Below are 16017 nucleotides of genomic sequence, written 5' to 3'. Positions count from 1 at the left end.
AAGACCGTTCAAAAGAGTACAATATTGCCACAGAGCCACCAAGACCATGGTTCTTCAAATAGCTGAGAGATTCCTCAAAGAGTTGAGAGGTTCTTCAAAGATCTGAGCCGTTCTTCAAAGAGCTGACAGGTTCTTTAAAGAGCCGAGAGGTTCCTCAAGGAGCTGACAGGTTCTTCAAAGAGCCGAGAGGTTCTTCAAAGATCTTAGCGGTTCTTCAAAGAGCTGACAGGTTCTTCAAAGAGCCGAGAGGTTCCTCAAGGATCGGAGAGGTTCCTCAAAGAGCTGAGAGTTTCTTCACCCATTATCTCAGAACACAAACAAGCATTTGCCGCAAAAAGAACTTTGTGTTCGGGTTCACCAAGACGTAAAGATCTCGCGTCGCCTGAGCTGAGCGCAGACATGCGATATGATCTGCATTAACAGTGCTCAGTAACCCTGTAGTGTTCCCGCTCCCCAGGGCTCCAGGAGCAGAGCGGCGTTCTGTCTGCAGAGCGAGGAACGGAGCGAACCGAGCCGCGACCCAGACCGCGAAGACGGACGCCGCCGTATCCCCTCATCGGCGGGGCGGTCGGTCGACAGACGGCGAGCCGCGCCTACCGAGGCGTCGCTCCGTCGCCGTGGTGATCGTTGTCTCGCCCGCGGCGCCCGGAGCGTCTGATCGTTATCTTCGCCGTCACGCCAGCCAGCGTTCCCCCGCGCCGCACAAGTGAGCCGCGGGGAGATTAGGGCAATCAACTCGAAACGCCGCGGGTAATAGCCTTTCAACGCACACATGAGGTGCATTAAACACACACTACAACACACCACAGTGCACACACGATAACACACACACACTACAACACACACACCTACACACATACTCTATGACACACAGACGAACTACAGCACACTCTACAACACACACACACACACTACAAAACACACACACTAAAACACACACACACTCACACACACACGCACGCACACTACAACACACACACACACACACACTACAGCACACTCTACAACACACATACACACACACATACACACTAAAACACACACACACACACACACACACTACAACAAGTGGGTTTATAGTAGATACTATCGTACGGGTTTATGTTAGAGCAGTGTGTGTGCATGTGCACATGTTTGCGTACGTGCGTGCATGTTTATCTGCGTGCATGTGCCAGTGCATGTGTTTGTGTACGTGCGTGCGTGCGTGTTTATCTGCGTGTATTCGCCAGTGCGTGTATGTGCGTGTGTGTGTGTGTGCGTGTGAGAGACTCACAGACGTCGGGCTCCTCGTCCGAGCCGTCGGGGCAGTCCTTCTCCCCGTCGCAGCGCCAGCCCTTGGAGATGCAGGTCACCTGGTCGCGGCACACAAACTGCTTGGAGCTGCAGGTCTTCGGGGCTGCAGCAGAGAGGACAGAACGGTGTGAGGGGAGGGGAAGGGAATGCCGTACAAGAGAGGGAAAAGACACCAACAGGAGAGAGAGAAGACACCAACGAGACAGAGAGGAGACACCAACGAGACAGAGAGAAGACACCAACGAGACAGAGAGAAGACACCAAGGAGAAAGAGAAGACCCAAACAAGACAGAGAGAAGACACCAACGAGACAGAGAGAAGACACCAACGAGACAGAGAGAAGACACCAACGAGACAGAGAGAAGACACCGACGAGACAGAGAGAAGACACCGACGAGACAGAGAGAAGACACCAACAAGAGAGAGCGAAGACACCAAAAAGGCCTTGTGTTCTGGTGGGTCTTGACTCCGGGGTCAGCCAGGCCCAGAACCAGGGAACAAGGCCTCTTGAATCCTGGGTCACCCACCCACCCATCCACACAACCACAACAGCTGGAGAATCTCAGAGACACAGGGGATGGTCTACAGGCACCACCGGGCGGAGAATGGACTCCCAGAATCAGTACCCCAGTACCTGGGTCAGGGAGACCCTAGACCCCTGCTGGGGATGCAACAGGGTCTACAGGCTATCAAGGGACACCTACTTCTGGAGCCCGGAACACAGCAAGGTTAGAGAGAGACCCAAATCCAACAAGGGGTGAGGTATTCAGAGCCAGCACATGGGGGGTTGAGACGGTCTGGGTCCTAAGGGGTTGAGACGGTCTGGGTCCTAGGGGGTTCAGACGGTCTGGGTCCTAGGGGGTTCAGACGGTCTGGGTCCTAGGGGGTTCAGACGGTCTGGGTCCTGGTCCCAAACACTATGAACTCATATGTGAGTTACACTCTCATATACACACACACACACACACACACACACACACACACACACACACACACACACACACACACACACACACACACACACACACACACACACACACACACACACACACACACTGATCTTGAGGCCTTGGGGACACTGTGTTGACGTGGTGGACAGGTTGTTTGCCCTGTCAAGAATACATCCCAACCCAAGTCCCAGATCCGGAGTGGTCGTGGAATACGTGGAAAAGGACTTTTTATGACAATGGTGCCGAGGTTATAAAATAGCATAAATATCAGAGCAGACACAGGACCAAGAGTCTGGAGGCTGAGATTCCTCAACTCTAGATGGGGTATGATTAGTGTGGTTAAAACTCTTCTGTCTGGGAGGCCAGTGGCATCATTCGACCATGACAAATCGCTTTTGATTGGGAACGGTAATGTTGTCCGTTGAACAAGATGAAGAAAAATGTTTCATGATGGAAATCATAAGTCAATTGTTATGAGTTTGATCCCTAAAACCCCGAAGTCTAGGTGGGAAGACAATAAAGTCCCCTCAAAATGTAAAAGGAACCGTTCTTAGGTCCAAACTGGGTCACCTACAGTTCACTTCCATACCACGATGTCACCTGACGTCACAATACCTGATGACGCCATAACACCTGACGACATCACTACACGTGACGACGTCACTAGACGTGATGACGTCACAACACCTGTGGGGTATTCCACAAAGCCGGTTTTATCACGTAACCGGGTAAGTTAACCCAGGGTTTGCGGTAACCCTAGGTTTTCCGTTCCAAAATGAACACGGTATGTTAGTTGTTAGCTGGTCGGAGCAGGTTTTGCGCAGCTTAAGTTTGAAACATAACCGGGTTTTGGGTATTTAAACCCGCGTTCACCGCAGATTTAATGTATTCACAATGGCTAGCCCTTTTGATGAGAGGCCTGCTGATATCGGAGCGCAAATTATGCGTGCAATCCACCGGGAGCGATTAATAAGACCACGGCTTGACATCTTGGCATATCGCATGACTTTTTGCTGGAGGGATATAGATTCTCGCGCAAATCTTTAATATATTTAAATAGCCTTCACCAGCCTTACAAAGCCAACACTACCAATCGAGGACCTGGCCTCCGTTCACTCCAGACTATTTGCGTAGCCCTCAGTTTTTTGCAAATGGTATTTTTATCTATAATGTTGGAGATGCTGAGCACATCTCAGTCCTTTCAGATGACCCATCCAAGATTTTTATCGGCCTCCTATCATACAAAGAGCAATATTGGCTGAGTACTATGCCGAGAGGCACTTACAACATAAAGTATAAAATAGTCCTAATGGACTTACATCCACTGGAGAATGTTCGATCGTAGCCGGCGGCTTCATTAAAAGCACTAATCCATCTTGATCTGTGAAGTTGATGAATTGTCACTTTTAGGTTTTCTACCCAGTTACCAAAAACAACAACATCTGGAACATATAGGCTGTGGCACGCACACGGTTTGCATGTGTTACTTCGAAGGCAAACAAAATCAAAAATACAAGAAAACTAAAAAACCTACATTCAGCCAGTGGGGTACCCTCACATGGCTCCTGACTCTCTGAGGAGGTGCCTCCAGGTACCATGCCAGGGCGCCCTGAATTTATGTTTATTAACAGCTCCTCCACCGGGGTCAAGACAATTTGAGGGCCAGATCCAGTCTGCAGACTGTCTGCCTTCTCACGATTGGCTTAAAAAAATGGCTTATTTAAATTTATACCAGCTTGTATGTTTTTATACTTCATTTTTACTTGATCCGCTGAACGCTTGGGAGCCATCGGAGTACATATTTATTTAGAAGAAAAGGGTTATGTGGTAGGAACATTAAGAATGCTTAACTGGGATTTATAGATTCAGGCTCAAATATTAAGGATCATGCTTTTGACGTGTAACTAACACATTTACGCGGTCAGCGATCCGCTGCCAGGCTTTGGTTCTCCGGGTTGCAGAGGCTTTAGCGTTCCCTTTTCTTGTGATAATGTCCTTCTCCTCGTCATAGCTCTCCAGGAGAACCTGAAGTTCCATTTCATTGAAATAAGCGGCCCGTTTCGCCATTTCGATCAGGGTTTCCATGATCCATACATCACGTCTTTATAGGTTTGGCGTGGACGCGCACAACCCTGTGTTAACCAACCCCGAGTTGATTGAACTAATGCATAACCGCTGCTGTGGAACCGAAAACTCTGGGTTAGTCGGCACAGGGTCAATCAACCTAGAGTTCAGCGTTAACTCTGTGTTTGTTAAACCTCCGTTCGTGGAATACCCCACTGATGATCTCACAACACCTGGTGACGTCACAACACCTGATGTGAGGCAGGCTGTGAAGGTAGAGGGTGGTGTTTGTATTCTTTCCTCTCTGCCAGCAGGTAAGGAATGCGAGCAGAAGTCAAATCAACATTAATCTCCAACTCATTCGAGGGAAGGTAACATTCTCATATTCTCTAAGTGCTAAACCTACTTGTGCTTGATTAAACCTGAAATCCTTCGCTTATACGCATTCCTTTCACAGAAGAGAAGGAGAAAGAAAAGAGAAGCAGGTATGTTCATGCTTTAATAATTCATTGAAAGTTAGAGCCATTATTTTTATATATTATTATTATATTATCATTATATATATATATATATATGTATTATGTAGTGATGTGTGTGTGTGTGTGTGTGTGTGTGTGTGTGTGTGTGTGTGTGTGTGTGTGTGTGTGTGTGTGTGTGTGTGTGTGTGTGTGTGTCGACTCCCAGTCCAAAGGTACTGGGTTCGATCCCCGAGGACTGTCAGCATCCTGAGCTGGGTGGCGATCACCCGAGCTGCATGTTGATGACATGAGTCTAAACGGGCTGAAGACCCTTAGGGAGGGCAGGGACCGAGGCCAGGTCTGATGGAGCAGGCAGTGGATGATTAGGTAGAAGGAAGGGATGAGAGCTACAAAACCAAACGGACCGCAGCTGAGCCAGAATTACTGGATTCACCTTGAATCACCTTCCTGCCAGGGGGAGAGAGAGACCCAGGGGAGAGAGACCCAGGGGAGAGAGAGAGAGCCAGGGGGAGAGAGACCCAGAAGTGAGAGAGACCCAGGGGGAGAGAGAGAACCAGACTCGGGGGGAGAGAGAGAGAGACCCAGGGGAGAGAGAGAGACCCGGGGGAGAGAGACCCAGGAGAGAGAGAGACCCAGGGGGAGAGAGAGAACCAGACTCAGGGGGAGAGAGACCCAGACCCAGGAGAGAGAGAGAGAGAGAGACCCAGGGGAGAGAGAGAGACCCGGGGGAGAGAGACCCAGGGGGAGAGAGACCCAGGGGGAGAGAGACCCAGGGGGGGAGAAAGAGGACCAGGGAAGAGAGAGAGCCAGGGGGAGAGAGAGACCCAGGAGACCGGACTAGAGAGAGAGACCAAGGAGACAGGACTAGGGAGAGAGACCAGGAGACAGGACCAGAGAGAGAGACCAGGAGACAGGACCAGGGGGAGAGAGAGAGACCAAGGAGACAGGACCAGAGAAAGAGACCAGGAGATAGCACCAGGGGGTAGAGAGATCCAGGACTAGGCCAGAGAGAGAGAGAGAGACACCCAGCACACAGGACAAGAGAGAGAGAGACCCAGGAGCAAAGGGCCAGAGAGAGAGAGACACCCAGCACACAGGACAAGAGAGAGAGACCCAGGAGCAAAGGGCCAGAGAGAGAGAGACGCCTAGTACTCGGCCTAGGGGGACAAAGCAGCCCCCGGAGCCAGGAGACAGGATGTGAGAGCAGGCCTGGGCGCGGGCAGCGCGCTGAGATGCGACGGGGGAATGTCACACATGCGGTCCGTGAGACGCGGTGTTTACCCAGGGCGGACGCCGCCGCCGCCGCCGCCACCGCGGCCGAGACGCATCTGGGTCACGGCTATTTGGGTCCGGGTTATAAATGCGGGTCCAGGCCTGGCTCCCCCGCTCCGGGCCGCGGGCCGGTCCCAGCGGAGGAGCTCCTGTCTGGGCCTTGCCCCCCCCAGCCACCGGCCCGTTTCCTCCAGCACCCACAGAGGGGCTATAAATACTCTGGAGGTCTGCCAGGGCGGCAAGCGGTGACTCAGGGAGGGACACTCAACCCGACGCTCCACCAAAACAACTGAGAGCTGAACCCCCCAGGACCAGGACCCAGACCGTCTGAACCCCCCAGGACCAGGACCCAGACCGTCTGAACCCCGTAGGACCCAGACCGTCTGAACCCCCCCCCCCCCGGACCCAGACCGTCTGAACCCCCTAGGACCCAAACCGTCTGAACCCCCCAGGACCAGGACCCAGACCGTCTGAACCCCCCAGGACCAGGACCCAGACCGTCTGAACCCCCCAGGACCCAGACCGTCTGAACCCCCTAGGACCCAGACCGTCTGAACCCCCCAGGACCCAGACCGTCTGAACCCCCCAGGACCAGGACCCAGACCGTCTGAACCCCGTAGTACCCAGACCGTCTGAACCCCCCCCCCCCCGGACCCAGACCGTCTGAACCCCCTAGGACCCAGACCGTCTGAACCCCCCAGGACCCAGACCGTCTGAACCCCCCAGGACCAGGACCCAGAGCGTCTGAACCCCGTAGGACCCAGAGCGTCTGAACCCCCCAGGACCCAGACCGTCTGAACCCCCCAGGACCCAGACCGTCTGAACCCCCTAGGACCCAGACCGTCTGAACCCCCCAGGACCAGGACCCAGAGCGTCTGAACCCCGTAGGACCCAGAGCGTCTGAACCCCCCAGGACCCAGACCGTCTGAACCCCCCAGGACCCAGACCGTCTGAACCCCCTAGGACCCAGACCGTCTGAACCCCCCAGGACCAGGACCCAGAGCGTCTGAACCCCGTAGGACCCAGAGCGTCTGAACCCCCCAGGACCCAGACCGTCAGAACCTCCTAGGACCCAGACCATCTGAACCCCCCAGGACCCAGACCGTCTGAACCCCCCAGGACCCAGACCGTCTGAACCCCCTAGGACCCAGACCGTCTGAACCCCCTAGGACCCAGACCGTCTGAACCCTCCAGGACCCAGACCGTCTGAACCCCCTAGGACCCAGACCGTCTGAACCCCCTAGGACCCAGACCGTCTGAACCCCCCAAGACCCAGACTGTCTGAACCCCCCAGGACCCAGACCGTCTGAACCCCCCAAGACCCAGACTGTCTGAACCCCCCAGGGCCCGGACCTCTGCTGCTACTCAAACACCAGGGGGAGTTGTCAGGACAGACAAGAGAGACAGGAAACACATGACAGACAGGTGAGACAGGAGACAGGACAGACAGGAGAAGGAGACACGACGGACAGGTGAGACAGGAGACACGACAGACAGGGCAGAGAGGACAGACAGGAGACAGGACAGACAGGAGAAGGAGACAGGATAGACAGGAGTAGAAGACACGACAGACAGGAGAAGGAGACAGGACAGACAGGAGAAGGAGACAGGACAGACGGGTCTCAAACTCTCGTCCACAAAGGCTGATGATAAGCAGAGGTGCGAAGAAACATGTCCTCAGACCTCAGGTTGGGTCTGGCTCTGGGGGAACAGAGCACACGACCGGTAAGGAGAGGTGGTGGTGGCGGTGGTGGTGGGTTATGTGATCGTGTGTACGTCACAATACTTGGTCGTTCAGGCTACCACATAACACTAGGAGTTCATGACTTCACCTCAGCTCCAAAGTGACAGCACCTCTCAGGACGTGTGACTGGTGCTTCAGTCACCATAATTAATGTTTTCTATAATGTGTTGAATCTATTCTTGAACCATTACGCACGTTCAAAAACATCTCTAGTCCGAGTTTAGTCTCGGGAATTCTCTGAATAAAAAGGGCAATATTCCTGCCTCGGCACTGGGATAGAGACGATTAACTTGAGCTTCACAGGACGAGTTCACTTCCCCTCAGAACTGGAGAGGATTGAGTCGCAACTCCACAGCCTATGGGACCAGCAACCGCCCACGTTTAAAGTGGAAAGAAACTCTTTCCTCCTCTATTAACAGACGGATCAGTCTGGATTGGGCGTCAGAGGACTAGAATCACATGCCCGGCGAGGCGGAAAACACCCAGAAACAAAAACGAGAAACTAGTACACAGCCTCCCTAATCCAAGTCAACAACAGAAAAGGAAAGTAGCAGCAGGATTAAACGCGGCCGGGAGGGGAAAATGCGAGGCAGCAGATCACAGCCCCAGACAGGTGTGGTCGCCGAGCACAGAGCGCAGAGAGGCAGGGACCAGCGGAGGGCTTCAAAATACCTCGGTGGGCCGTGGCGTTGGCTCCCGGGATAGAAAGGCCCTGTTTAGTCTACGGGAGATAGCGCTCTGCCGTTATCACACACTTAGCGTCTCAAGGTAGCGCCGATCTTCTCCTGCTCCCCTCGCTCCCGCTAGGACGTCACAAAGCTTTGTGTTGTTGGAATGTTTGAGAAGCTTTCAGCGGAGGGGAAAGTCTCCTTGACCATGAAGATGTTGGCTGACGATTGCCCCCACCCATGCTTGGCCTTGAGCACAACCGCAAACACGTATTCAAGCACCCTCCCTGTGTGTGAACCCGTGACATAAGAAGGAGATGCAGCATGAAGGAAAACACCTCCAACATGGTCTCACAGCATGTGGGTCTGACATGACGTAATCCCCACCATCATGGCTCTGTCTCTGTCCTCTCTGAGATATTTGAATAAATGCACCGCGTTAAAAAAATCCAAGAGCTAAAGAAAAATCAACTCATCGTGAGAGGGTCAGAGGTCGTTTCAAAACAATTCTCCTAAACTTCCTTCAAAAATGAGTCCCAAGGCCAAACAAACGAACGACGATCGTGAGTCAGCGAGCGGCTCCTGAGTGGGGTCTGGGAGCTGTTCCCCGCGGGCCGGGGGTTGTGCTGGGGCTGGAGGGCCAGAGGGCCGAGGGCCGAGGGCCAGAGGGCCGAGGGCTGAGGGCCGAGGGCCGAGGGCCGAGGGCCCCGCTGTCAAGACCAGACACAGCCACACTCACTGGGCCCACACCAACCTCCATTAACACCCAGAGAGACCCCCGTTCGCTCTGCTGGGACAGGGAGGAGATAAGGAGCTAGGGGGGGGGGGGTTGGTTTTTTCCGTGTCGGAACGGGAGCGGTTTGGGGGGGGGGGGGATTGGGGGGGCTCCAGTCCCTTTAAACGTGTGTAATGGAGGTCGAAGGCAATGTTTAATAAGGAAAAACACACACCAGCTCTAATAGGGAAACAAATGCCAAATCTCCCTCTGGCATTTTCCGCCAGATATAATATAACTAAAATAATGTTTTTTTGCACTGCGTGCCAGAGACTGTTTTGGAACTCTGCTGACATTGCAGTGGAAATGATGCTTGACTAGAGTCACAGACTGGTGACTCAGCACCTGGCTCCCAGTACAGGACCAGTACAGACCTCTGGTTAGCCAGCAGGACCTGGGTCTGGATCCCAGTGCAGGACCAGTACACAGCTCTGGTTAAGAACCCAGTACAGGACCAGTACAGACCTCTGATAACGTATCAGGACCTGGGTCTGGGACCTAGTCCATATCCCAGTACAACCCCCTGGTTACCCAGCAGCACCAGGGTCAGATCATTGCAGGACCAGTACACACCTCTGGACCTTACCTGAAACCATCACAGGGACCCTCACTACCTGAAGGCGCTCTGAAGGATCTCACCGTTCTTCAACCGCCCAGAGGATTTCAGGCGCTCCTGACTAGACCAGGGACCACGAGAACCTCCGTTTGCACTTCCTACAGATTTAAAACCCAACGGCAGAGTGACGAACAACGAGAGCTGCTCAGGTCCAGGAGAGCGGTCTATTGTTATGATCTGGGGACGTACTGTACCTAAACTTAACGGTGAATGACAGCCAAGTCTGATTTAGAATGCTGCTGACTAAGGCAACAGTATTCAGGAGATTGTCTGTGAAATCCCTTCCTGGCGTTTCATAAGCCCAGGGTGAGATGCTTAGTTCAGTGTGACTCAATGTGCTGTGGAATGAACTCCTCCTAGTTCCCCATTCTTTGGTTGGACCGGCCCTACTAACCAGGGTAACACAGTGTGGCTGTCAGCACCATGCTGTATGGAAGCGTCTAATGACCTGTCGAGATACACATACTGAGCTTTGCTTGGTGCACTGATCATAGTTCAACTCACCAGGCACAAACACAGGGACGATGTACACTCTTTAGTATTCAGAGCCACAGACGTGGACACCTTATGGACTGATACCAGACAGACATACAGAGAACGGCTAATGCAGGCAGACCCTCTTAACGAAGAACGCAGCAGTCAGCCTGCAGGGGAGTTATGGCTGAGGAGGACAGCAACCTCCCCAGCCCGTCGTGCTCATAAATCCAACCAGTCATTTCCTTAAAGAGAACATAGGGGAGTACATCACTGTTTGAGAACATGACGAGCACAACCTCAGTGGGGGAGAAAACCTTCTGGGAGAACTTAGTACCAATAAGCTGAGCTATCAAAATGTCCCACCCGTCACTTCAAAACAAAAGCCCATGAGGTTTAGGACCACACAGAAGAAAATATATAAATATACCCAAGTCCCAGTTCTTTGTCCGGCTGTCCTCAATAAAAGGATATTACAAAACAAATACGATTAATCCTCGGCCTGTCATGAAGAGCATCAGCATGGTCTTCATGAAGCATCTCAGCCCTCTCAGCTGAACACCCCAGCCCCATGTAGCCTGGCTGGAGGTACTGTCTGGACCCATGGCATAAGGTGTTGAGAGGAGAACCTTTGCACCTAGCCATGACAAACTCTCTGAGCACTTCCTGGAAACATCAACCGAAAGTATTCCAGCTTCAACGATTCCAGGAGAGTACAGGATTGTTCACGTGGGATGTTGTTTTAAGAAATGATTTATGAATCATGATTGTGTATGAATACTGGAGAGGAGGAGATTTCCTCTGGAAGGCTCCGTTGGTCGTCCTGTTAATGGAGGTGTACTTCAGGGTGTTTGGAGCGTTAGATGCTCTTAAGAGCACTTATGCGCTCAGCATCATAGAGCGTTCAATGCTTAACGATATGGAAAACGAGCGGGGTTAGAGCTCTACCCAGGGACATCGACCAATCATACACCCGCTTTTCAACGCTGGGAGAAACCAACTGCGTTGGTTTGACTGTGACTTCGATGCCTCCTCCACATCAACAACACCCAGGAACCTAGGAACCAACAACATAGGAACTAACTCCTGGGAGGCAACGTCTAGCAACCAACAACCAAGGAACCAACACCTAGTAACCAACACTAGGAACCAACAACCAAGGAACCAACACTTAGTAACCAACACCTAGGAACCAACACCTAGGAACCCCTTTAGGTGCTTCACCCAACCTGCCATGGGGACGGACCCAGCATAGCAAACCAAATGCTATCTCAACAGTAATGCTATCTCCATAAGGCAAGGGAACCAAACCTTGTGGTAAAACAAAGTGCGAGGAACATTCAACAATCATGTTTAAAATCAATAACTTCAGACGTTAAACAAGAAATTTGATGGAGTGAAAAATAAGAAGCATCATATCTTGTTGTTTTATTTCTATACAGGAAAATGCCGGAGATACTTGATATAGAAGTGTTCAGATAACGCTAGTCAGGTCACCATTTGCTGATTGCTTCATGTAGAAACCCCTCTTACTCCATAGAACTCAGGCCAGCCTTTACTGACTGCTTCATGTAGAAACCCCTTTTACTCCATAGAACTTGGAAGGTCACCATTTACCCACTGCTTCATGTAGAAACCCCCTCTTACTTCATATAACCAGCCAGTTCACCATTTACTGACTGATTCATGTAGAAACCCCTCTTACTCCACAGAACCCAGTAATCCCAGATCTCTGAGCCTGCGGGGAGGAGATGAGGATTACCCGTTTATTTTATACACTGAACTCTCCTCCACGGGTTGGAATGATGCAAATTCTTTCATCAAAACCCTTTTATTCCAAAGTGACCCCAATTAGCGGAGCTGGGAACAGATTGAGCCTGTGAGCGGAGGTCCAGCGTCAGGAACAAAGAGCAGTTCAGTCCCATTGAAGTCGGGGGCTGTTGTCGGGTGACATCTCTGCCCTTGTTGATAAACTAACAAACGGATTTGAAAGAACGTGAAATCTCTTTTTCAAAACATGCATTTTCCTGCAACCATCGGACGCATCAAAGCTGTTTGTCAGAGGGAGAGAACCACAGAGTTGGAACGGTTCCTTCTGGATTGTTCTGAACAAGCCTTCACATTGTCAACAGTGAGCGCTCATTGGGGAGCAGTGGGCGGACCGCCAGCCCCTCCACACAAAACTAACGATGGCTTTCAAGCTTAATCGTTTCCAGAAGTTCTGAACTCACGAGTTCAGAGTGGGTGTAGTTCCATAGTCCCGGAAGGAAGGGGGTTTGGGGTTCTAACGATCTCGGAGTCTATTATTTAACGTCTCCATCACACAGACGGCAGACCTTAATAAGTTCAGAGCGCCTGTTGACGTTCCGCTGATGGGAGGGGGGAGGGATGTGACCCGTCATGTTGTCATTCCGGTTGTTTACACCGCGTTGGACTACGCTATTTGACAAACAAACAAAATCAAACTGTAGCCTATAGCATTTGAAATTCTACAGTTCAAAATCCTTGACCAGCTGTCTATTGACTGCTGCGTAGACAGTAGACAGTGTTGCATTGGGGGGTGTGTGGGGGGGGGGGGGGGCTACTGCTGCCCAATCAGAGTGCTGATTCACACCGCTTAATTAGATGTCCCCCTGACAGCACTGTTAACGGCTGGGTGATACCTTGACATATCTGCCACATCATGAAAACCTCAAAATAATGAGGGCGGGTGGGGGGCGACCCCATAACCAGACCCCGTGCCGTGACGTTCTGGTGTATCGTGAACCCGGCCGTCCTGTCAGCCCTCCCCGGCTCGCTGCCTCCCCAAGTCTGGGAAGATGTGCTCCCCCAGTAAGGTAGCAACTTGCACCGCAACGAGGCCCGTGGGTTCAACCGCACACCCAACAGACGTGACATAGTTGAGCCCCGCACGGAACGCTACTCACCGTCTATCGCCCGGGTGGGAAGGATCACCTCCAGGCTGTCCAGGAGCCCCAGGAGCAGCAGCCCGGCCGCCAGCGTGTTGGCGGTAGTGCGCAACATTTTAACCTGTTTTCAGAGAGACGGGGTCTGACACATGAACCGTCCCCGGGTGCCTCAGCCCAAGTACCTTCAGCCCGGGTACCGTAAGCCCCCCGGCTGTCGCACAGGTTATCGGGGCTCTGTGTGTTGATGAAGAGGAGGATGATGATGCTGGCTTTCCCAGGCGCGCAATGAGCCAAGTTATGAGTACGGATCCGAGGCGGAGGACGGCCGGTTCTCCAGGCGAACGCCGAGGCTTGTCCAGCCCGGGCGGCTAGGGGCTCCTCGGATGCATGGGTAGTCCGCCAGAAAGAACGAGCATCGAGCTTGCCCTCCTAAGAGGCTGCAGGTCGGCGGATGGGAAACAGAGATCTGCTGTCTGCTGCAGTATCCGTCCGGCTGTCTTCTGTTCTTCTGCCCGCACGGCCACGCAGCGAGTCAGAGGAGTGCGACTGACAGAGTGATGCTCTCCTCCCCTCTGCACCTCTCAGACTGGGAGACTGGGAGGAGACGCTGACTCCAGCCTCAGCCAACTGGTGCTGCTGGTGACGTCAGCAGCGGGGGTCCCTCCCACCTCGACCGGCTAGCCTGGAACCCTGGAACCAGTATCCAAACCCTTAGATGTTGCAACAATACGTGTGGTAGGCCCTACGTGTACGTTGGGGACATGCTGGATACGTTAGTGATCTAGGAGTGTGTGTGTGTGTGTGTGTGTGTGTGTGTGTGTGTGTGTGTGTGTGTGTGTGTGTGTGTGTGTGTGTGTGTGTGTGTGTGTGTGTGTGTGGGGGGGGGATTAAACCTATTCTGGGGCCGTCATATCACCGGCGGTTTTTGACAGCCAGTGGAGACGTGTCCTCAGGTTAACGGAACCTGGCCCAAGGTGGATCTCAGGTCTAAACATGGGGCCGTAAACCAGGTCCAGATTGGGATTCAGGACTTTGCATGATGCGCAGTATGAACGCGCAGTATAAACGTATTTTTCTCTGTCTTTATCAGCCGAGGAAAGGGTGAATATATCGCTGTATGTATGATGTTCATAAGCCTACAGGCTCCTTATGGACCAAAGTTATCTTCAGCCTGGCCCAAACGGGTTCCCCTCGTTAAAAAGGTGGTCAAACAACGGCTTTTCTATTGTTACTGTATAAGCCTATTTATATTTTCCAGAAGACAGCTGTCAGTCCATTTTTAGGAATGTTCACTATTTCTAAATAATGTCACAAACTCCATATTAACCTCTTCACTGAGACCCGTTATGTGCTGGTTGAGTGACGGATAATTTTAGGATTCTCTGGTGTCTCTGGTTTGATGGACGTGACGGACGACATTATGGAGGTTCGGTCCAACTCCGCCATCTCGCGGCCAACTATGGGATTAAAAGAATGTAGTTCCTTGGAACGGAAACTTTTCGTAAGTAATTAGAAACTTCGAAGGTCGTCGTGAGGAGGTCTTCTGTGGCCCGTTGTGAATCCTTAACCTACCTCGAGATCGTTCAGCAGAGTGGAGTATCATCTAAAACATATAAGCGTTACAAACAATTAAAACATTAAAAGAAAACATAAAATCAAAAAAAAATTTGAGAGGGCTGTTGTTTAATGACTTGTCACTAATTTCCAAGTATGATTAAAATGTATCCCACACTACTGTGGAAGGTCACGTATCATGGAAACATGAGACGCGGCTCGATGCCGACCCCTGGTGGACATGAAAACACCAAAACCAGGTGATCAGAAACAACATATTTTATCATCCATATGAGCAAACAATCTTTTAGAAGATCTCATAGACGTCCTGTAAAATACGAACTGACTTCCTAATGATTCAGAGCCAAGAACAAACTACTACTAATCACTAAGTGTGCAGCGGAGCGATTCGATGACGTCACCGGGCGTCGATAAACCTAAGATGCTGATTGGGTGAAAACAATTTGCGATGAAGCATGATGCACAAATGTTAAAGTTGGGGTCACAATCATTTTCAGAGCTAGAAATGGAGTCAAGGGCCAGGTTTGCGGCCAGTGGATGAGTATCCGTAAAAACTGGGTTTATGACTAGACACAGTATGTTAAAGCTACTGGAATTACTGTTACAAACGAGTGAATGTCTCACCTGAACGGGAAAGAACCAACCCTGACCATCACCATTCTCCTAGAGCACTTTCACATGATTTAAGACATTTTCCTAAACACGTTTTTTCCAGTATGCAGTTGTAAAATACGCTTATGTAGACGGATGTCATTTGAAGATTCTGAAGATCTTAGAGGAAATCATGATATTCCTCTGGGTGGAACGCTTGATCAATTACAGCGGATGTTTGGATCTAAAATGTGTATTTAAAATCTTCTTCAAAGGTAGCTCCTACTTGACTGATTATGTTATTTTTGAAGTAGCTCAGCTAAATTCTACAACTGTAATCATTGCTAGGCCGGTATTTAAAAACTATTCAAAATGGGACAGACCTTCACTGATGTTCCGAGAACATCCAGAACCTACCATTCCTCTCTCATTTAAATAAATAAGATCTTCAGAGATTGCAGTAAAGTAAACCATCTTAGGGAGGTGAATCCTTGTGATTGATCGAAGCCGACTTACCACCAGGGGGCAGCGTTACGGAAAAGCCGTGAGATACGGCGACTGAGCGGCAGTTCCTGACTGCGGATTCAGGCTTCGTTTTTATTCGTAG

General features: G+C 51.3%; 1 protein-coding gene across 1 annotated transcript in view; it reads right to left on the bottom strand.

Moving 5' to 3' along the window:
- Positions 1 to 13846, bottom strand: part of lrp1aa (low density lipoprotein receptor-related protein 1Aa) — a gene marked incomplete in the record, with an annotated part of 97697 nt that extends 83851 nt beyond the window's left edge. Inside the window, 2 exon segments of the mRNA XM_030374376.1 lie at positions 1274 to 1396; positions 13263 to 13846. Coding sequence (XP_030230236.1) covers positions 1274 to 1396; positions 13263 to 13359 — 220 coding nt within the window.
- Positions 13847 to 16017: the final 2171 nt, after the last annotated feature.

Source organism: Gadus morhua, chromosome 13 (assembly GCF_902167405.1).
Source record: "Gadus morhua chromosome 13, gadMor3.0, whole genome shotgun sequence".
NCBI classification, from domain to species: Eukaryota; Metazoa; Chordata; class Actinopteri; order Gadiformes; family Gadidae; genus Gadus; species Gadus morhua.
The sequence above is the reverse complement of the archived record's forward strand: the minus strand, read 5'-3'. Positions and strand labels throughout refer to the sequence as shown.